The sequence below is a fragment of the Sturnus vulgaris genome, chromosome 5 (assembly GCF_052056855.1).
Source record: "Sturnus vulgaris isolate bStuVul1 chromosome 5, bStuVul1.hap1, whole genome shotgun sequence".
In the NCBI taxonomy this organism is placed as follows: Eukaryota; Metazoa; Chordata; class Aves; order Passeriformes; family Sturnidae; genus Sturnus; species Sturnus vulgaris.
Genome location: NC_142247.1, coordinates 8,717,466 through 8,740,130, shown reverse-complemented (window position 1 = coordinate 8,740,130; position 22,665 = coordinate 8,717,466). Strand labels below are relative to the sequence as shown.

The window sequence follows — 22,665 nt, the reverse complement described above, 5'->3', positions numbered from 1 at the left end:
AAAAAGAAAAAAAACTGAAGCTTTTTTTTTTCCTAATTATATCTCTAGTTTCATGCAACATAAGTTTAAGGTCAAGAGAGTAGATGGAGGTTTTGAAAGGAGTTCTGCCTGTTAATAAATCGTGGCTACCTTGGTGCATCCAGAGGAAACTGCTGGGAGGCTGGGGATGGAGGCTGGACAAATTCACCTAGGAGAGCCTGAGGAGATGACTCAGCTGTCAGAGGTGGTGGGAAGCTGAATTCACTGCTCCCACCTGTAGTGGCCTTTACCTCCACCAGCTGCAGAGCCCAGCCAGCATTGCATACCTCTTACTGCAGACAAAGTGAAGATGTGTGACTCCCTCTCACAACATGCTTGGCAGAGATTGGCATCCCTGCTAGCCAGAGTTTGTGTCAGGGCTGCAATTGGAGCTGGACGCAGTTTGGCACTGGCTTAGCAAGGAAATAAGGGCATCCTTCTACAACTGTGCAGGAGAACCCCCTGTTCTTGAACAGTCTAACACCAGTATATTGTGCTAAGTGCCTTTTCCCCATTCGAGCGAATGAGCACTGAAATGTTTATCAAACACCTGGTAAGTTCAGATTTCATTTTTGCTACCTATTCATTTGGCATCCAATTCATATCCTCTTGTCTGATAGCACTGGCCACCTCTCTAAAGCAGGTTTTGAACTTCAGGTGTGTCTCAGCCTTCCCACTCTGGTGGGTCTTTCTCCTCTCTAGTTTCCTAAAAGACTTCCTGAAGCAAGGAAATGGGGAGGATGCAATAACTTTCAAAGTCACCTTCAGGAGAAAAGAACGCAGAGCCCAGAATAAACACACATTTAATTTCTTTGCAGCATTGTCAGGGCTCAGAGAAAACAGAAGGCAGGATCTGAAACAAGAGCTACAGCCATAGAATTACACAGTACATGAGCTGTGGACACACATTTATAGTTATTCAGACTGTGTATGTGAAACCTTGCATGAACAACCTATTTGCTGTAGAATGTTAATACAGCAAGTGTCAAGCACCAGTGTATGCCCAGAAACAGTGGCAAAGAGAGAGTCCAAAATTCACACCATGACCTGCTAGGAGGAAAAAAAAAAAAAAAGGCAGCTCAAGCCCTTGGCCTTGTTCTTCATGCTTCTTTGGTTTTGTATTTGGAATACAAGCAGTACAGAACTCGCATTATAGCCTTCGTATCTCCGTTCACAATATCTGTGGATACACAAAGCAGAGACACAAAACCGAAGGGAAGTATTAGCAATCCCTGGAACAAGATGAGACTGCACTGCCAGACATTCTCCCACCTTGCCCCAATTATAATGTGAACTTGGACAATGGAATTGCAACAGGAAGCAAAACAAGAACTACAGAGGTAGAAACTAATAATTTATTAAATTAACTTGAAGAAAAGGGACTTCTGCTGCACTCTGTTGCTGGAAGACAAATAAGGGCAAATAATGCAGAGTAAGAAATTCACTAACAAAGAACAGAGTAGATTATTTTATAGTGCTTTTTATCTTGAGGCTTTTTATGATTATTCTGTGTCAGGAATCATGTTGGAATTACCAGACACTTTGTTGTTGTTGTTCCATCACGTTTTGCTGCCATTTGATGCTATGTTTTTTGTTGGGTTTTTTTATTTGGTTTTTTGGGGTCTTTTTTCATTTAGTTTTCAGCTTCTTTTTTCTTGGCTATATAAACTGCTCTTTTATTTAAAAGTTGCAGTGGGAGAGGGTAATGGATTCAGAGCATTTACTGTTCTTCTTATGGTGCTGTAAATCACCGGGAGAAAGACTAACAAAGAAACACTAGTAAAATGAGATCCTTGAGGAGTCTAAATAGTGTAGCTGTAGCAAGGACCCCTAAATCATATCAAGTTCCCTCACTAGCTGAGGATTTCCCCAATGAAGCTAAAGGACTTGCAGATGTTGACACCAGTATTTCTTATACTGATCAGCTCTGTGTTTGAGGCAGTACAGAACAGCCAGAGGGGAGGAAGGAAAGCACAGATTTATTTCTTTTCACACAAAAGGTGGATCTCAGCATGGAGACCTGAGCCCACACCAATTACTCTGTTAATGTTAACATAAATAAAAGCTCTTTAGCTTTCCAGGCTCCTAGCTCTGTGCAGCACAGCAAAAAGCTCACAGTTCATGAGTGCCTAGCATGCAAACTGCTGACCTCATCACCAAAGCAGTAGTGGGAAAAGAGAACAAAAGGAAAAACAATTCTCTTCCCTCTCCATGATACCATGTGTTATGTTCCCAACACATGCACCCACTCACAAATAACTAACAGGGAGCTAGAACTGGAAGAATGCCTTTTATTTTTAATAAAGATCTGACTTCCTTGTTCAGCAACAAGCTTGTGGAGAAATGCTGGGATTTTATGCCCTGCAAGATGTCAGACTTTGCAACCACAGTACCACCCATTAATTAACCACCTCCCTCATCCCAACAGGAGTTGGCACCAAATTTTTCTGTGGAATATTTTAATTGGAAAACTGAACTCATCCAAATGGAGCTTTTTCATTTGTTTGTTTTTGTGGTGGAGAAAGAAAGAGGAGCATGCATACACCTTGATTCAGTGATGGAAGCATTCACTTGGATGAAGGATCAAGATTCAGCTCCCAGGTCTGAACCAAGCATAACAGAGACTAAAAACCTTTGACTTTCATATTCAGGAGACTGACCCACCACTCTTCTGAGTTTGAATAGAGTGATTGGTGTTTCTGATTTTCCAGAGAAATTCTTCAAGTTATCTTCCCACAGAAACAAGCTTGCTTTTAATGCCCTGAAAGTTTTTATGAGACAGGAAAATAGCTTTTCCTCCAGCTCAGCTGCTGTAATTTCTCTATGAGCTGTCACTGGTTTAAATCTTTGACAAATATTGAATTCCTAAACAGTTGAAGTTTAGTGTAAAGTTGTTAAACTTATAACAATGCAACTTTTTTAGTATAGAAATAATGATTTATATTTTTTTTCTTATTACCTCTACCATTTATTGTGCATGAGGAGCTGTAGGGCAGCCATATAATGAAATGTGTCGGTGTCATTTCCAGAACCTGCTTCCTGCAATTACCCAAATTTTGCTAAGCTAGGACGTTAGCAATTCTATTCCAGGCAAGTTTGCATGTCATGACTCACCTTCAGAGTTCACAGGAAAATTCAGAAGACCTCCCTCTGCTAGCAACTCCAATGCCAGGTTAACATTGTGGAACTGTTGGAGAGAGAGAGATATTAATACAGCTTACAACATTTTCTAACCAACAGAAGGTTTTAGAAAGTATTTCTCTAGTAGCTGAAGATACAGATTCATAAATATGTACTTGTACTTCCTCTCCTTAGTTTTGATGAAGTGCTCTTCAGAATTTTTACCAATTATCATATAAAATTAAATGCAAAATCCAACTCCAGCAAAACATATCCCATGAGGTTGACAGAAGAATCTATTTATTTTAAAATAGAACTTGCATGTGAAAGACTTGTGTTAATGGGGAAAACAGACTAGATTCCTAACTGGATCTAATGGATGCATGTAGTCTATTTCTGAGTACTTTGAAACAATGCCCATATGCTTGCCACACTTGGAACAAATGAAAAGGAAAAAGTTCCCTATATTTCATTCAGAATTGCAAAGATCAGGTATGCTTGTTAGCTAAAAGTTTCTGCTGTACTTCTAAAATGAATATTCACATTAACAGTAGTGATTATATCCTTAATAACACTCATCAGAAATAAAGAACACATCTATGAATGAAGGCTGAGGGGTTTTTCTCATTTTTCCTCACTGCTTTTATTCTCCTTTCTTCACAAGGGAAATAACAGCATCACCCAGGTAAGTAGTAGTTGTAATTGATTTTTCAAAAGTAATATTCCCTTTTAACAGCTTAAGGGTAGTGGTTTACTTGGCTGGTAATTAGCAAATTCCCTTCCTTTAAAGGAGTAACAAGACCTGAATGAACTTCAGATTGATTCTTGTCTCTTCCTGCCTTCCCTGAGCTACTGGGCAATTTATCCTTTGGGAGGCTGCTCTTCCCTGTTATGTTGTGACAAGCACAGGAGTTCCCCCTGCATAAGCCAAGCAAAACCCCTGTGCTCTGAAGTGAAGCAACAGATTTATGTTTCACCTGGTTCTCTGGTTTACAGGTACCTGAGACTGTCTGTTTGGATTCAGGTTTGTTCTCTTCCTCTGAGAGTCAGCAGACAGGAGAGTTAAGCCCATGCAGTGCTACACAATTTGCCTATCAGAATGAATAAATCTAATGTTTCCTTAGTGAACCAGCACAGGAAAAGGGCATCGAGGATTTTCAAGGAATGACAACATGCACATTTCAAAAAGCATATTCAGACAGAAATACCAGTAATTACATAAGAAAGGAAGCCTTGAAAATAAGGTGCTTTGTCCAGCTGTTCTTCCTGTCTCAAAAGAGCTGGACAGTTTTCTAGAATTTACAACTGGACAGCAGCCAGGACATCTGGCGTGTTTCAGCTCTGGGCCTGTTTTGACAAAAGTACTGAGTTCACACAGTTTTGATAAGCAAACAAGCCCTCCATCATCATCATCTCCATCTCCTGACTGCACAGATATCACCCCTAGTTCCAGTATGAACTATTTTGTGATCATATTCTTTGTCACAGAAAACGCACACCTTTTACATTCATGAGCACCCAGAGCTGCATTTCTTTACAGTTACTTGTAAATGCCCCCAAAAACCCTGCAGCAAACCCACCCATGTGCTTTGTTGTCTTCTTGCACCTCACAATTGATAATCTCCTGAATTTCAGTCATAGAATGGTTTTGATTAGAAGGAACTGTAAGGTGGATGCACCACACTGATCCCAACAGTGCATGTGGTTGTCACCATTCCAAGAACAAATGAGATCTTTTAAATCCCAGCAAAGGATTTTATACTTTATACTTTACTGCACCAATTAATGTCTAAAATGACAGGGAGTTAGAAAGCACAGGGGAATTGAAAGACATGTTTTGTGTACAAATGACAGCGGAACTATGGTCGATCGATATTTTTAGCTGTAGTGTCATCCTGCTTTTCATTTTGTAATGGGCATCAGAGGAGAAACAAATGGGAAACACCACTTTGCCAAAATGTTCCACAGCAAGTCCAGTCCTTGGGAGTAACTTCGCTAAAATGAAATTACTACATTTTGTAAATGTAGTTCATTTTATGTAGAGAATTGTACTGAAGCAGTACCCAGCCCCATTCTATTCTTCTCTAATGCCAGTGATGGGCAGGGTAAGAACTAAGAAGTCTGAGCTTTGATTTGTACCAGAATTTTAGGGCTATCTCGTTTCCAGAAAGACATCTGTGAGGCTAGAATAGGGCTGAACCAAAAAGAAAATGGTTATTCTTGAAATTTTGAATAAGAAAATATTCAGAGACTTCCTCTGAATAAAGCTAATGGAAATGTTAAAAATTTCTGTCCGATTCAATGAGAACAGAGCAAACAATTTTGAAAACTGAGTGGAAGAGAAAGGGAAGAAAAACAACTCCAGGGAAATGCTTTGATTATGTCTGATTCAAACCCTCAAAATATATTTTCTCTGTTCTTAGATTAAAAAAAAAAAAACAACCTTATTTTCCTAACACTTTAAGCAGTTACCAACTGACAGCAGTGAAATTTTGACAATATTTGAACCTAGGTGGCAAACAATTGTGCTTTTAAACTTTCTGATGAAAAGCTCCATAGGAATATTTATTTGTTAATATAAGACCTCTGAGAATTTTTGTTACAAATAAATGTGGCCCAGGGGCATTAGCTGTGCTAAGGTTGGGAATAAGATGAAAGCTTCATCTGCACAGGGAAGCTATAATGCAAACCATGCCAGAGGAGAGATTTTCTTCTCTGGCAGCTCTCAAGCAAAAAAGATCTGACACGTTTCAATTCCAGAGATTTGAGCACAAACCAGGAAAAATAGTTGCAGTTTCAAGACTTTCAGAGCTACTCAGTGACCCAAATGAAAAAAAGCCTACCCACACCAGAGACAATCTGAAAATACCTCAAATATCTCAAAATCTATCAACATTCCAGACCTGCGGAGGAGGCAGCCCAGCACACACTTCCTTCTGGCTGGTGACAGCTTTTACTTTTAAAGCACAGACGAAATCTGCCCAGTAGAGGTGGGAAAAGGTGCCAAGCAGGTCTGGCTGAGTATGTTCCAGCCCCCAGCCTCGGAGGAGGAAAGGATGTAAACTCTCAAGAGCTTCCCAAACCCAGAAGGAGCCTTCAGAATGTTCTGGCCATGCCTTGATTAAAGTATATTTTTAGGGCAGCATAAAGAAACTCACAGGGATCCAGTTCTGCTACGCAAAAGGTGTCACACTCTTCAAATCCTGCTTTCAGGACAGACTGCTAGAAGAGAACACACCCATTCCCCACCACACAGAGCCCTGGATTTCACCAGAAGGCTGCAGAAGCATGGACATGCCAAACAAATGCAAGTAACAGGTGCTTGCCTCCCATGAGATGCTAATTTTGAAGTGGACACCAACCTGTTCTGAGATATTTTCACAGCACAAAGAGCCTGTGCTGGCACTGCCCCAGACCCCAGATCTCCTGGAAATGCTGTGGGCATGGGACTTCACACACAGCAGCTGCAGTGGAAGCAAGAGTCAGAACACACAGTTTGATGGCTCAAGCTCTAAATAATTACATAATAACCTACCATCTCCATGGTGCTGTCCGGAGTCAGGAAGAAAGTCCTTAAATTCAGAAAGTAACCCTCTAGTTGTCCAATTAAGAGAAGTAAGATAACTCCATCTGAAAACTAGATAAGAATTACCTGAAAATTACTTGGCTTCAGTAAACTATTCCAGTAAATACCATTCTAGCAATAAAGCAATTTAAATGTTACTTGGGCAAGCAGACAGTCTAATGACTCAGCTCCCTCAACCTCTTCCACAGTGAACTTCATATTTAGTTAGATAAGGCTCCCAAATTCATACTTGGGAAAATACAACCTTGTAAAAGGACAGCTATTAAAAAAACCTATTACAAATATGAAAATACTTCAGATGAGCATAAATGCATAACTATAAATAGTAGCAAATTGTGCCTAATTATGTATGACAAAACACTTGAAAACCTTTTCTTATAATTTCCCACTGGAAAAATGCAGAAGAGCACCCCATTTACCAGAGCCCAGGGTGCTCAGCCCAAATTCTCTCGCAATTTCATACTCTAAAGAGGCTCTGCATTCAGAGAATGAGACTTTGAAATGTGATGAAAATAAGGCCTTCATACCATGAAGCAAATGCAGCATCAACAATCAATACAGCAATAAACTTGGGTTTCATTTTAATGTTCAGGACACCTTTATTTCCATCCTGACAAAGAGAGCACCCTCAGGAGTTGGGCAGACTCTGAAAATCACTCCCTGTAGCATGACGAGGGCAGCATTTATTATGAACGTTGCAATTTTGCATTAATTATTAGCTTCAGAAACTTCAGAGACCAAAGCTTGATATCTTCACCTAAACCTGGAAATCATTATGTTGCCAATTTTCAGATTAAAGTAATAAAAAGAAAGAGTTCTTAATGGTGAGGGGAAACACCCAAATGGCTGACAAAACATGGGTAACATGTAGCTTGGAGCACATTACCTGAGATTCAATGTCTTTCACATTTAATCCTAATTTTCCAACATGCTGGTCAACAAATTGTAAAAGTGCCTAAAGAAAAAAAGAAAGGGAAAAAAGGGGGAAAGGAATAAATAACTTTTTCAGTATTTAAGTTTGGCCTAATAGTTTTTTATGTCCACTAAAAAAGTAAATTACCTTTTTTACAGCATCCAGTTTATCTGGAGCACAGCTAAATAATTCATCAAAGGCGTCATTTTCTGTATCAAAACAACATTAATTGGTTTTACTTTGAATAACTTAGATATCAGAGCTTTAATGTGGCTTCAGAAGGAGAGAGGTATTTGCAACTTACAGGCCAAGGAGGAAAAGAGTAGCAGGGAGGCAGAGAAAGATGCTGCTTTTATATTTATCAGAGGACAGGATGACAGACTTCCCTTCAGCCTGACCACGTCAGAGGAAACAATTTACTTCATTCAGCTCTGTAATTTTCACCTGCAGAGGTTCTCCGTTTGTGCTGCCACCAGTCTGAGCTCTGGCTAAGTTTCACATCACTATTGTTTATCTCTTTTCACTTTCATGTGTTTTAACCCTGAACCTCTGGGATAAAACGCAGGGAGCAGAAGAGCTGTGTGTTTTACTGCTCTCCTCAAACAGAAACATCAATTACATCAAATTTGCAGAAAAAAAATCAACCTCCTTCCTTTAAAAACCCACAAGCGAGATATGGAGATGCTGACCTTAACCAGCCAGTTCTGCCACCCAGTTTAAAGTGGGCAAGGAGCTGGTGCCAGCAGAGCTGTGCCAGGGAACTAGCAGGAGTCTAAAGACTTCCAAGGAAATGAGATCCACCCAAATCCCATTCTCACCTCCCTTTACTGCCCAGGTACAGCAAAAGCAGGATCCATCTCCTCACCCAGCCACAAAACAGCTCTGGTTCAAGCATAAGCAAAATATTTGAACCACCCCGAACAAGGAGAGGCACCCTGGCAGCACAATTAAATGGAGAGCCAACTTCTACAGCACAGGAAAGCAAAGGCAGCTCTGCTTAAGGGAAATTCCTCCCCAAAACCAGTGACAGAGAAGCTTCCTTTGTGAAAGGGATTCCTCAGATTTTTCTGTTCTGCCTGTTTGGGGGTTGCAGCAGGAGCAGTGTCAGGAATAAGTGAATCCATCAAACAAATCTGAGAGAGCCCTCTTCTGGAGCCACGCTTTGGGATTTCTCTCTTTGCTAAGAAAGCTGAGTTAAAAATAGAGGGAGAGCATCTTGACTACAAGAAACGCCTAATTATTAAGGGTTTTTTGTTTTGTTTTGTTTTTTTTTTTTTTGCTTTTTTTTGTGTTTTGTTTTTGTTTGGTTGGTTGGTTGGTTGGTTGAAGTTTTTTGGGGGGGAGGTTGGTTTTTTTACTTGGGGCAGGGGGTGAGTGTTGGAGATTTTTTCACAATTTCAGCCCACACTAGAGAACACTCAGTGGAATAAGTGATACATAGATACTAAATCATATAGTTTTCCCCTCTGCAAAGGACGAAATTTCCAAAATAAAGGGCACAGCAGAGAATTCAAATGGTTGCCCTGGTTCTCTGGGGATGCAGAATGCTCCTTTGCAGCAGGGAAGAGCAGCTCACACAGAAGCTGAGCAGTGCCCAGACCTTTTGCAGGCTTTGCACATGGGGACAGTTTTCACCTCATGTGTTTCCCAGCCCTCAAAAGCCCTAAGGATAAAAGCTCTGGGGATGTTGGTTTGACTGAGCTGCCATCCACAACCAGGTACAGTGGATTTCAAAATCTCATTTGCAAGCTAGTAAGGAAAGAACAAAACTCAGTAGCAATGAGAACCACAGTTCTGAAGCCTTTATAAATAGTTCCAACAGTGAAAATGGTCCATGCACAAATCCAAGCTGCATTGTGCCCTCAGCCAGGTTTCCTTTTGGATCATCAACCCACCTTCATGCCCTGCCTCCCCTCCCATCTGTTGCCTGTAGTCCACAGGCAAAGTGACCACCCAGTTTCTGAACTGTATTCTGTTGGTATGAGCAGGCATTAACAGAAGACATTTGAAGAAAAACACCAGGAAAAAATCTATGAATCTCCATTAGCTTTAGTGGGACCATACTGATTTTATCACGGGGTAAAAATGGATCAGGACATGGTGTGTAAAAGCACATAATGAAACACTGAACTTGGCAATGCCAGCACTTACTTGACTGCGCTTCTATATTCTCTCTGAAAGTGCAATAAAAAGCAAGAATTAGAAAAATGATTCAGCAGAGCTGATCTTATTCATAAGCTTTTCTTATCTGCTATCCTGTAAAGCAGGAGATAGAGTTCAAAGTGGCATTAACTTTGTGTCAGAATGCCTTTCCAATAGACATTTTTAAGTAGACTGCATATCTTGGTATGGTCTTGGAAGTGTATGAGATTTTAACTGGCCCACACACCAATGAACACTTATTTTACAAGCACAATCCTCAATATCCTCTTCCAATAAGCTGCTCATGATATTGGAGCTTGAAGATGCTCTGGCATATAAAAAAAGATAGTAGGAAAATCTGTTTCTAGTTCTTAGAATGATGTCCGTGTGTTTTTGATATAGAAATGGTATCCTACTACTTAACTCCTTTAATAATGGCAGTGACTCACACACTCAGCAAGCTAAATATTTCTTTCATAGTAAAAAGAAAAAGACTGCCTCCTTCCTCTTTATTTAAAGACAAAACAGTAACAAATTAAAAGTAGATTTAAACCCTTGTGGCTTTAGAAAATTTCCAAATTAGTCTGGCACAGGTAAATTTACAGTCCTGGAATTTTGTTACTATATTTGTTGTGAAATTCCATGTCAATGTTAAGCTTCAGGAATAACCATGCATATTGGTTTAGAGAAGTTTATATATAGAATAAATAAAGGTATCACACCATAATGCCAAATGTGAAGAGAGAAATAAAAAAGGGGGAAGTAATCAGAGAAACAACTCATGCATATGCATGCCTGGGCTCACACCTTTTTCATCATCATGATCCCAGCCACTTTTTGTAAGGGGGAGCACACCCACAATGTTTCTTTTCTGATTGACAGTGTAAAAACTAGATCTATCCACTCTTACTTGTTTTCTGTGATATATTCCAGCGCATTTGACGCCTTTAATCCTCTGGAGGTGGTCTGTAGAAAGGACAATAAACAATGTTGGGTTTGTCACACAAAAAAATGTTCCATAAACAAGCTTTCATGACCTGCTTGCTGCCTTAAATGATAATCAGAGGGCATTTATTCAATAATTCCAGTACAATTAGTACAGGTACTTGGAGAGACTTCTGCTTCCTTCTGCTCTCTTCAGTTTTCAACAGAAAATCTCTTATTTCCCCATCAGAGGAAGTCCTTGGTGTTTGCTGCTCTTCCCTTTCAGGCAGTGAAAAACATTCTGTGTTTACATACACTGGTGGTGCCAATCTTTGCAATTATAGCCCAAATTGTGGGGTAGTCAATATTCTCCTACGATCTCAGAATTTACTTTAAGAAACAAAATAGAGGAAGAAAGTGTGTAGATGTTTGCTTGTAGAGAAAAATACTAAGACATGACCCCAGCAGAAGGGAAGTAAAAACTCCTGCCACCTAAAGAAAGAAATCTTCAACATGAAAAAAACCTTTATGATTTGTGAATACAAGCTTCTATTTTAAAACATTTAAAGGCAGTAACAGCAGGATTTCTTCACTTTTTTTCTTTACAGAGACCAACAGCTGCTTTCAGTTTGGACCATTCCCTTGTTTGGCTGAGGAAGAAAAACAGCACAGCGCTTTTCCCCTTTTAGAGACAGAGTATCCAAACTGAAAACTCAATCTAATCCAACAAACTCAGAAATTGAAAGGAGTGGTTCACAGAAAATACAAGTATCGCTTTCATAGCTACACACACATTTCTCCTAATTCTAAGCAGGTTAGCCTTGTGAAAGGACTCTAGGATCTACAGTAACAAATACTGAAACTACAAATACCTCGATGGTGATTGTCTCCACTTGAACGTTTGGAGGCAGAGCCAGGGTGGGTTCGAAGTGTTTTGCTATTGCAACTAGAAGGTGCAGTGTGCTCAGTAAGTCTTTTGCCAAGATAGCTAAAGAATGTAAAGGAAGAAAACAATGCTCAGTGTGCAAAACATGCGGGCCTCCCTCCAACATCGTGAATTCCCCCTGTGCAGAGGACCCTGAAGTCATGGAGGGCCATAACACAGGTGGGGCACCAGATTGAGGTTTATATAATATCAAAATTTAGCAATAGCACAGCTTAAAAACGAGACATGCAGGGATGCTGAGGGCTCTTAAGTGATCCACAAGCCACACACTTAGAGGAGGCAGACCCAGGCAGGGTCAGATATTTCTGTCTCACTTTTGATTCAACTAGTAATTGAAAACAGGTTGTTTAATTACTGTGCTGGCAGTACATTGCCTCACAGCAGCCTTATAGCACAGGAAGGCTGTGATGGATAATTTTCTTCAATTTCACTTCTGCACCTACATTCCACACTCCATTTCAGCTGACTTTCTTCCAGTTTCAAACACTTGGCCACAGCTTCCAGGATCACAGAGAGCTTCTGTCGTTGTTTTTTTTCTGTTAATGCAATCCTGTCAACATCCAGCTTGAGAGATCCTAAGTTTTCTTTAACAGAAGGTCCATAGGAAGAAGAAGGACATATTTTAACATCATTGGAGGGAAAAAGAAAATAATTAGAAACATAAAATGACAGCAAAACACACAAAGTCTTGATTTAAATGTTCAATATCATTTAAGAACTCTACAAAAGGGAGAGGATTTAAATCATTCCTTGTAGCATCATCCCCCCCCAGTCCTAGCTCTTTACGTTCCTTCTACAGAAATCCAAGGAGTGAATCTTTCCTGTAGATAATGAACAAAGTCAATATCAACTCATATATGTAAGAAATCTGAGCTCACTGCTCAGGCAAGTAAACTGAAAATCAGTCAGTCCTGCTCATGCTGCTGCTCTCAGCATTGGTGGAGAGGAGATAGATTTAAAAGATGTCCCCAAAGAGAGTGAAAAGGGAAAGATAAATGTAGGGACAGGAGAGATGCAGAAATAGATTACAGGCTGTTCCAGGAGGTCACATCTTTATACAAGCACCACATAGTGCCAAAAGCCTCTTAGATTTTCCCCAGTTCCAATACCAAAACAGTTCTTTGGACAGAGAGATTTTAAATTTTTGGTTGTGTTTTTGTTATTGCTTTTTTGTTTGGTTGGTTTTGGTTGGGTTTTTGTTGTTGGCATTGTTGTTTTGTTTTGATTTTTAAAGGCAGGAAAACATATATTACAATGCTGGTTCCATCTAATATTTCTGGTAGCACCACAAGCCACCTTTGTGTTCCTGGTTTATGAAACCCTCCATTTCAGAACCACTGAATTTCACACTTCATAGTTAACCTTCTTATTATGTCAACCAGCAGGTAAGAAGAATTTCTTAGAAGTAAAATAACCATGTAAGACAATAGTGGGAATTTGTTCAGAGTGGTGATTATCACAGCTGGCACCCAGTGCAGTGAGAAGTGATGGCAAGTCCCTGCTACTTCAATTCCTGAGGTTTATTCTCTGATTGGAAAGTTCCTCCATGAGATGTCTGCAAGAACTCCAAGTGGCAGCTCACCCAGGAGATGATGAAGTACCAGCCCATCATACAGGTCTTCCTCCAGACTTCTAACTACTATGTGTTCGTCTTTCAGAGTTCTGTTAATCCACCCAGTCAAGAACTGCAGGGGAAAACAAAGCAATTCCTGTTGTTTAGACAGTACAGAACTAGCTGCTATATTCTGATTCACCTCTCTCTTCAGTCCCTTATCTCAGATCTCGGTTTGCTTTCAATCTCCACTTCCTTTGTGCTTTTTGGTTTTCAGAGGGTTAGTTTTTCCTAATTTTCAAGTGAGATAGACATCTTGCTACTTATATTCTGAGGAATTCTGTTATAGAGCTGGGAAGAGAGGCCCTCTTCCCACTCCCACCAGGGAAAAGGCTGCATTTCCCATCCTCTGCCTTCATCACATGTCACAGAATTCACACAAATTCAACTGCCAGGCAGAAGTTTGTAAGAAAAGAGGCTTGGCTCATTCTGTGGGTAGTTTCTTGTACTCATCCACACTACTAGCACTCCTCCCTCTCATCTCCTGGTTTTGTTTCCTTTTTCTTTCTGCAATATTGTACCACTCAGTCCCCAAATACCTCCTTGGAACTTTCTAACATGGCAGTCTTCCCACTGGCCCTCCAATATCCTTCCTGCCTTTGCAAGGGCAAGTTGCTCAGGAAGCCAAGGTCTGGAGGGAGAGGAACCACATGTGCTCCTAGACAGGAGAACAAAGCTCCTCAGCACTTCTCCAAGGATGTATTTTATTCACATATGTTGGGAGAGAGGGAAGATGACCTGGTGAAGCAGAACAGAAAAGCAGTAGCCCCAGCTAGCTGCCAACATGAACATCCCTCTTGTAAGAGGGAAGGGTATTGCTTTTATTGCTGTGATTGTTATGAGTGAGTGTCTGGAGTGGATAATATCCTTCTCACTTGCTGTAAACGGAGGAGAAAATTCATAGCAGATTCCTGTAAGCTCGCCAACATTAACAAAAATCTAAGAAGGGTTTGAAAAGTCTCTGAGAAGCTTGGAATTGCACAAGAAATAAAAAGGCCTGCACTGAGAAGCTGTCAAACTGTAATGCACGTCCTCTGCTAAGAAGCAACAAGAGCAGAAAGCTCAGCTCTTCAGCTGATGCTTGGGGACACTTTGGATGTGTGAGGGGTAGAGCAGCACCCCAAACACAAGGGTACAGCCAGAGGGAAGTCAGGAAAGCAGCAAACACTGCTGAGCACAGACCTGTGCCATCCCTCCTTTGCTCTCCCAGCCCAACACAGCCACAGCCACAGCCTGCAGCTCGCACAGCTCTGCTTTCTGCCCAGCCGTGGGGGCCCCACTCAGCTGCAGAGCAGAGCCTCATGGCTAAAAACATGTCTAAAAACATCTAAAAATGGGTAAACAGGGAAAGTAGAGAAGGAATATTTCGAGAAGTTTGGTGCTGACTTCTGAATGTATCCATCTTTTATTTTACATGCAGCTCGGTATTTATAGCACCTACAGGGAACCGTTCCGTATTTCTCAGTTCTCCAAAGCCACCTCAAAATGAAAATCCAGTGAATCAGTCTCTCTCTCCAGTGAGTTTCTTTGCTTCCCTTGTTCTTCCCTTGAAGATTTCTCCCTGTCCCTGTCTCCATCCCAAATTTTCTCTAGAGAAGCCATCAAATCTTTAGATTAAGAAGGCAGTCAAGGGGAACTGATGGGCACCCAGAGGACTCTGCTTCCCTCAGGACACAATTTCCATCTCCTCATCACCCAAAGAAAAGAAATTAGACAGTGATGACCCATTTCAGGTATCTCTGACAGGAAATTGATTAAGCACTGAAGCTCACAGAAATCTTCATAACTGAAGAAAACTTTTCATTTTTGGAAACCTCAAAATAACATTAGCCTTTCTGTAGACATTGTGCAGCACCACCTTTCAGACTTTACCTTTGGTATAACAACATCATGAAAGGCAAAGTTAAATCTTTTTGCTCAAATGTGCATGAATACCTAATATAGAAACACACCTACCTACATGTTTATAATGCTACACAATACAAACAACAGCACATATCTTAAGCTGCTCTTCATAATATTTGTAACAATTTCAGCACCTCCATGATGCAAAGAGTGCTGGCCTCATACGATACTTGCCACTTTTCTTCCAGGAAGTTTCATTACATGGACTGTGCCATTAGAGAAATCGAAACAGTGATTGAACACACTGGGGAGACTTTTAAAATTAGATGGAAATAAAGTACTTGCCTGTGGAATGGGATTCATCCTTCACAGTTACCTCAAGCAGGCAATGTACCATACAAGTGCCTGAAAGCCTTCATCCCCAATTCCTGGTGACTTGCATACTCTTCATCCCACCCCCCTCTGCTCTCTGCTAACCTTGCCAGCTGAGCCAGCTGCTGCTGAAGGCTGTTACAAATCAGTAGAGCAATCCTAAAGGTTACCGTGGGATCAGTGCAGCAATCCTGCACCATATCTCTCTTCAGTCACAGCAAATGCTGACATGGGCCTGTTTGTGGTCCCAGCCCGGTGTTTTTGGCTGGATTCTCGTAGCTGCTTTGTTACCACCAAAATGAAAGAGCAACTGGGTGCTTCTGGTGTGGCTGACCCACACGGCCCAGGTTAGGAGAGGTGGCACATCAGAAGCCACTCAGGTCTGTGTGTCCAGCAAGGATCACTGCATTGGAAGCTTGACCCTGCATGGCCCCAGCCACCCTGACACTGTGCTGACACAAAAGCTCCTCTTGGCTTGTGTGGAGCCCAAATGCCAAAAGCAGAGCTCATTCCCATCTGTAGAGAGTGGGGGGCTAGGGTCAGAGAGCTGGGCAATTTACAGGGCTGAAAGAGGTTAAAGAACCAGGTTCTTTGTTTCCTTTAACACAACTCGAGGTAGGGGTTAAACTATAAAGTGAAAGAAGTGGTACCAGTTTCAATTCTTCCAGTTTGGGGTTGCTGCTTGAGGTCTGTTTTATGAGTTTCCTCTTCTGGCCTATGGATGGAAACAAACGAGATCCATCAGAATTCTCAGGTATGACTAAAGCAAGTTTGCAGCTAAATCTGCTATCAGTTTGATATTCCCAATATGGCTAATTGCCATATGTAGAAACATTAGTTTTTCATTTTAATTAATTCCTTATGGGCAAGAAACTGGTATAGCAGACTTCTAAGCCTGCTGTTGGAAATTATGCCTCAGTGTTCTTCAAATCAGTAAGAGCTAGATGGACAATTCTAGAGAGAGGAAAACACACTTAGTCAGGTCCACAAGTGTGAAACTTAAATCAGTTAAAGAACCAGCTGGACTTTGTCTTGCTTCTTCATGATCTGCCCCCAAAGAGTCAGCAGCCAAATTAGACACACAGAGCTTACTCATTTCTGATATAGCCATGGGATCACTGCTGAAAAACACACAATTCATTTGTACAGCACATTTTCTGTTTGGCCCTTCAGGTGGTTCTTTGGCCTTTTCTCTATCCAGGTTCATAAAACACATACCTTTAGTGATGACATCCTCAGTTAAGAATCGATCAAGTGTAGAGGACTGTGTAAGTGCACTTAAAAAGTCTGGATCCATTTTCTTTAATCACTCCTGATAAACTGGTAAAAAACATAGTGGGGAAGGGAACATAAGCAAAGGCACGTACAGATCAAAATTAGTGCTAAGAAAATAGGTCAACTGAAGGGGTTTTTTAATCAGTTACTATTTCATCACGAGCTGCTTTTTTAAAAATCTTAAAATGTCTTTGTGTGCAAAGAAAAGGAAGTTGAAAACAATTTTCATTTTTTTTCTGTTAATCTCCAAAATGTAGGGAAAAAAGGACCTGAAGACCTGAATTAAAATTTGCTTGAATTACCTTTAAGTGTATTTTTCCTGTATTAGATAAGTAAAAACCTATTTCAACTGAAGTGAAAAATAAGCTTTCAGTCCCTAGGTATTAATGGATATGTGCTAGAAAATATAAAAATTATCAATAAGGAATTAAGGAATAATTAAGGAATATTAAACCAAGAACCCAGTAGTTAAATTACTGAGACGAGTTACTACATATAAGCAGCTTCCTTTATCAGACCTGGTACAGCTGTGGGGAAACAGGGTCAGCTACAGGCATCTGAATAGTGTCTTACAAATTCTAGTATAGAGTCGGAGAATCATTTAGATTGGAAAAGACCTCTGAGATCACTGAATCCCAACTGCTCACCCACCACTAAACCATGTTCCCAAGTGCCACATCTGCATTGCTTTTGAATCTCTCCAGGGATGGTGACCCCAACACTTCCATGGGCAGCCCCTCCCAATGCTTGACCGCCCTTTCAGTGCAAAACTTCTCCCTCATATCCAACCTGAACCTCCCCTGGCACAGCTTGAGGCTGTTTCCTCTTGTCCTGTCCCTTGTCCCCCCTCACCATCTGGATGTGGCTCCATTCCCCACCACTCTCTGATCCCAACCTTCCAGACTTCCAAGAAGCAAGATGGTTCTTTATAAAGTAAATTATTTAAGTGCCAGAAATCATAATTACAAACTGCAACTGTACTGTGGCCTGCAGAGGGGAAAGAAATTACAGGAGGATGAGAGCTCTGGACATTTATGGCAGACTATGGTTCTAGCTTGAGTAAGAGAACTCATCTTTCCCAATAGTCAAAAAATCTCTGGAAGTCAGAGCAGATGTGATTGATGACCAGGAAGGCTTTTACTGCTTGGCCAGTAAAGAAGAGGGGATGCTGTCTGGTTTTGTGCTGTTTTTAAAGAAGAAAATGTGATGCTCCATATTAGAGGTGCCCTCAGGAGAGTTGTCCCACTCTACCCAGGGTGCCCTGTTTCCTAAGGCTTCCTGAGAAATGAGAGGGAATGGCACTTTTAAAGAGCAATCCAGAGCATTTAAATGAGTGGCTAATCCTAGTTTTAGGAATGGAGCTCCCACCATTCTGTTACCAGAGAGAGCCCTGGCTGCTGCTGCAGTGAAGTGAGATGCTCCCACCACCCAGAGCAAGGCACCTGCTGAAAATCCTGTGGCACAGAACATCTCCAAAGTGATGTTCTGCTCATCACTTCCTCTGCTTGGTTTGGTGTTTATACCCCAAACAGCACAGAGCTGCTCTGAAGGCTTTCACACATTTCTTACAGGCTCCAGTCAAAGCGTGTTATCAACATGTATTTTAACACAGATTTTGCCAAAGCTGAGAATATCTGTAGAAAATAGCAATTAGATGCTTTTGCACATCAACCTGGTAAAACAAATCGGTACAAAATTGCCAGCGAGGCACTAGGAGAAAGGGTCACAAGAGAACTCACTTCATTATGGTGGCAGCAAAACTGAATGTTATCTTTAAAAAGTGCTTGATAAAAAAGGAAGTTGAGTGATGTACTGCCTGAGGAACAACTGAGCTGTCTGAGATAAGACTGCCCAGATGAAATTAACTGAGAGAAGTTAATTAACAGAGAGCAACCCAAGGACAATTTACTTTTAAATTTAAATTTCTGACAGCTGTGATGCCTTGGGGAAGTCCAGCTCATAACAGAAATGGTCTGTGTAAACCACAGCTTAGTCTCACTCAGCTTTGCAATATTCAACTTGCGTATCTCTTACTTCCCTCATCTATCAAAGTGGTGAGCTCTGCCTGCCACACCCTCAGGCTCTTTTTGTCCAAGGAACCTGAATATCAGAAGCCACTCTAAAATTTGGAAAGGCCTGAAATTCAGAATTTGCAATAATATAGCATAATACCCTCTAGGGCCTCAGTCCTGTGTGTCAGTCAGAGTTAAAATTGCTGCCCTGAGTAAAATTAACTTGCCTGGTATCCAGCCCATGTCAGTTTTTCCTTAGGGAAAAAACCCAGAACCCCAAAGGCTGTAAGCAGTACGAGGATGCAGAGACACTTCCCCAAAACACTTCACTAGTCTTCTCAGCCTTCCTAAAGCAAAGCAGGGGGCTTGGTGACCAGAAGCTGCCAACACCTTTACTCCCCATGAAGTCCCCACTCACCCCTGGAGCATGTGTCTGTCTCTCTCACCTGAGGAGGTGGAGTGTGGCTCTACATCACATGGAGCTCCATCTCCTGTTTCTTGTTCTGACCCACCGGCTTCCCCTGAAGGCAAAGACCAACTGACCCACATTTTTCACACCACTGTGTTAATGCTCTGTGTCACTTCCATCTTACTACCCCAAACCCTCCATGCCCATCTCTTTCCAAAACCCAGAAGACAGCCAACAGTTCTCCTTCCCTGGAAAACCAGCTGATCCTCCTCAGTGCTCTTTTCTGAGCTTCCTCCAGCATGATCACAGCCTTTTGGAAGTGCTGGAAACCAGACCTGCCCACATTTAGAGAGGTGCACTGCAGCATCCACAGGAGTCTCTGCTCCTCTCCTCCTAAGTCCTATTTGCTTTTTTCATCACTACTGACTCTTTATTGGGAATTATCTGTTAGATCTCATTCCTGCATAGCAACACACCATTGAGAGCTCATCATTTATTGTATCTCAGCTTGCATTTATCAATATTGATTTCCCACAGGCATTTCAGAGCCTGGGAACTGCATCTCTTCAGCATTTAATAGACGGATTGCTTATTGCTCATAATTAGCATTCACAAGCAGTCCTTCATGTGGCAGTGCAGCATATTGGTGAGGCTTGGTCCCAGGCAACAGCCTCTCAGAGAGCAGCATCCTGCAGGAACAACACGAAGTGGAACATGCCAGGGTGGGACACCTCCTTGGGTGAGCTGTTTAATGAGAAACAGCAAAGGCCAGAAGAGTTGGTTCTCACACACAAATTTCCATATTTGCTGCAAACAGCCCCTGCCACCCCTCAGTTAAATTTGCTGCTCAGAGCTATGGCTGGAATCCTGGTTTTTTTCCAGCCCCCATCCTCCTGCACAAGTTTTTGTCAGTACTTGGAGTACATTTTAAGAGACAGCTGCTTGAATACTGACTGTACAGGCATTCCATTATGGCATCTTTCAATAAAATAGATGCTTAATTACAGGCCATTCAAAAGGAAATGGCATTCTCTGAATTAAACGTTCATTCTCTGACAATGCCATGGATGTACAGGTTTTGCTTTAAAGCTAAGGGGGGTCTGATTTCTTGTGGCTGCCAAGAAGTGAATTGTTCTTAGGTCAGGAGCTAGGCTATTGCACAAGCTCACAATGTCACAACTACTATCAACAACTAATTCTTATGTTGGGTCAGAGCAGGTCACTTTTCCTCCATGAGTGTTCACAGTCTCTGGCTCCCAGATAACCCCAAGGCACCACACAAAGCACTAATGGGGGTCTCTGGCTTACAAATCAGCTGTGGAATATTCACAAGGCACTTTCCAATGCTACCAAACTGTTTCACCTGTTTCATTTCCTGTTTGAAAAGACAAAAGCCTTACTCTGCCTAGCTCAAACGCATTTCCTAAGTGGATCACACGAAGGAGAGGAAAAAAAAAAAACAAATGGGAATGTTAATAGTAGTATTTCCACCTTTGGGAAATCAGAATTGAAAACAGAAATAAGAAAGAAGAGAATGAACATTGTGGGTGTAGTACCAGACTTTTCAGGAGCCATCTTTGCTCATAAGCATCAGAAGAGATGTTATCTTACTGAGAACAATCCACACAGACACACAAACATCTTCAGTTAAGAACACTAATTATGAAAAAAAGCGCCCAAAGGAGTCCCATTTTCCAAACTTACTATTTTCTCCTTCAGTAACTCTCCAGAAGCTCTTCCAAGACCTCGTCCCAGCAGTCAGGAAGCAATTTCAGGGGGAGAGAGCTGAGCCCAGGCTCGGAGGTCTCCCATGCAGGGCAGCACAAAGCACACAAAGCACACAAGGGGAAGTTGTGCTGCAGTGCTCTGCTCTTAAAAACGAAACCACGGTCCGGAACTCCACTGTCTGTGTGCTAGTCCCTGCAGCAGAGACTGAAATAAACAGGAGTACAAGTGCAGGAAAGGTGCAGCCCTGCAACTCCTGGAACAGCAGAGAGTATTAAAAAGATACGATCATTCTTGGACGGCACTGCCCAGCATAACTGGGCTACTCCCAGAGCACTTTTGCTTTGTATATAATAAAAAAATCAGCCAAGAGCAGACAAGATCATGTTCTGATGTTGGATGCTTTCTGGCACTGAGCCCCTGGAGAACACTGCTTTTGACCTGAAGTCTTGGAGAAGGCTTCCAAATTTGAGTGATGGAGTTAGAGTCACAGGTGTGTGATTAAAATAAAAGTGTGATTTCATGTGGTGAAAGGTTTTAAATTTGAGGTTTCTATAATATACTAATAAGTATAGGACAAGATGGAGGATTTGGGGTGTTGTTTCCTTTCTGTGTTCTTCTTCCTTCCTCTTCATGATTTCAGGTAGTAGCTTCTGGCTGGAGAGTTAGTGCTGCACTGCGGGTTACAGGAGTTTGGTTATTAGGTCAAAAATATAAATAATATAGGTGTTAATTCTCTATTGGATTGCTTAGCTTTAAGAAACCTTGTAACTAGCTAAGTTCACCTCCATTTTGCTCACTTTTAGCTGGTAGCTAGAAGTGTTGCAGAACTCTCTGTACTTTAGATAGGATTTAATAAACAACCAAACCCAAACACAAGAAAATTCATCTCTTTCGTGTTTTTAATCCTAACTCTGAGGAAAGACAGAAAAAAACTACAAATCAGCCACTAATTAAGTGGTGCAAATACTGTCTTTACATTCCAATACACCTTTTCCTCATGCTCCTTCAAGTATTTTATAGAGCAGAGCAGGACCATTCTACCTACCCAGCAAGAAGGAGAAACCGAGAAAATTAATTCATTTGTCCTTAGAGAGGAAGTTAGTCCCACCAGGACCCAAAATCCTCACAGTAAGACAAGAGTTATCCCCAGCAGGGAGTGCTGCTGCTCTTCCTCCCCTTTTACATCACTGATTAAAGAGGAAGAGCTTCCTACAGAAACCATCTTCCCTGGACATTTCCTCCAGGTGTGAGTTGTATTTATTAACACATCTATTTTCCTCCAAAACCTGATTTAGTGACCAGTGCATGGAGTATCCAGACTTCTGCAGAACAGCAGTAGTCAATCCTGTATGAGTTGCATTTGATTTCACGCCTATGATGCCTAAAAACTTTTGCTTTTTTATATATTTTTCATGTATTTGTAGCTTTGCAGACTGTTAATACATGGTTATATAGTTCCTAGAATTTTCTCTACCCTTTCTCTTAGATTTTAGAGTAATAAGCAAACCCTTTTAACATTCCTGAAATTCTGCTGAGCCTTATTCTCAAGAAGAGAGCCCCTAACAAGGACAAATTTTGTTCTGCTACCAGAATCTGAGGAGATATCACAAGAAAATAGAGCAAAGAAGCTCCTGGACCAGCTCCAAGGGGCTGACCCAGGGTGGGTGTTTCTGTAAGTTCCCAAAGCACTTCTCATGCACACATTCCCACTACAAACACCTGGCCCCACATGAAAATAGCCACTGAAGAACAATTCAAGGATT

General features: G+C 41.4%; 1 protein-coding gene across 1 annotated transcript; it reads right to left on the bottom strand.

Annotated features, from left to right (window-relative positions):
- Nucleotides 1-804: 804 nt before the first annotated feature.
- Nucleotides 805-21,048, bottom strand: PARVG (parvin gamma). Its single transcript, XM_014881020.2, has 13 exons — nucleotides 20,879-21,048; nucleotides 16,697-16,798; nucleotides 16,129-16,193; nucleotides 13,232-13,334; nucleotides 12,093-12,233; nucleotides 11,576-11,691; nucleotides 10,690-10,745; nucleotides 9,789-9,811; nucleotides 7,785-7,846; nucleotides 7,611-7,679; nucleotides 6,674-6,775; nucleotides 3,133-3,205; nucleotides 805-1,198 (listed from the first exon to the last, which is right to left on the bottom strand). The coding sequence occupies exons 2-13, from the start codon at nucleotides 16,773-16,775 to the stop codon at nucleotides 1,119-1,121; spliced, it is 969 nt and encodes a 322-aa protein (XP_014736506.2). The 5' UTR covers nucleotides 16,776-16,798; nucleotides 20,879-21,048; the 3' UTR covers nucleotides 805-1,118.
- Between the last annotated feature and the right edge of the window lie 1,617 nt (nucleotides 21,049-22,665).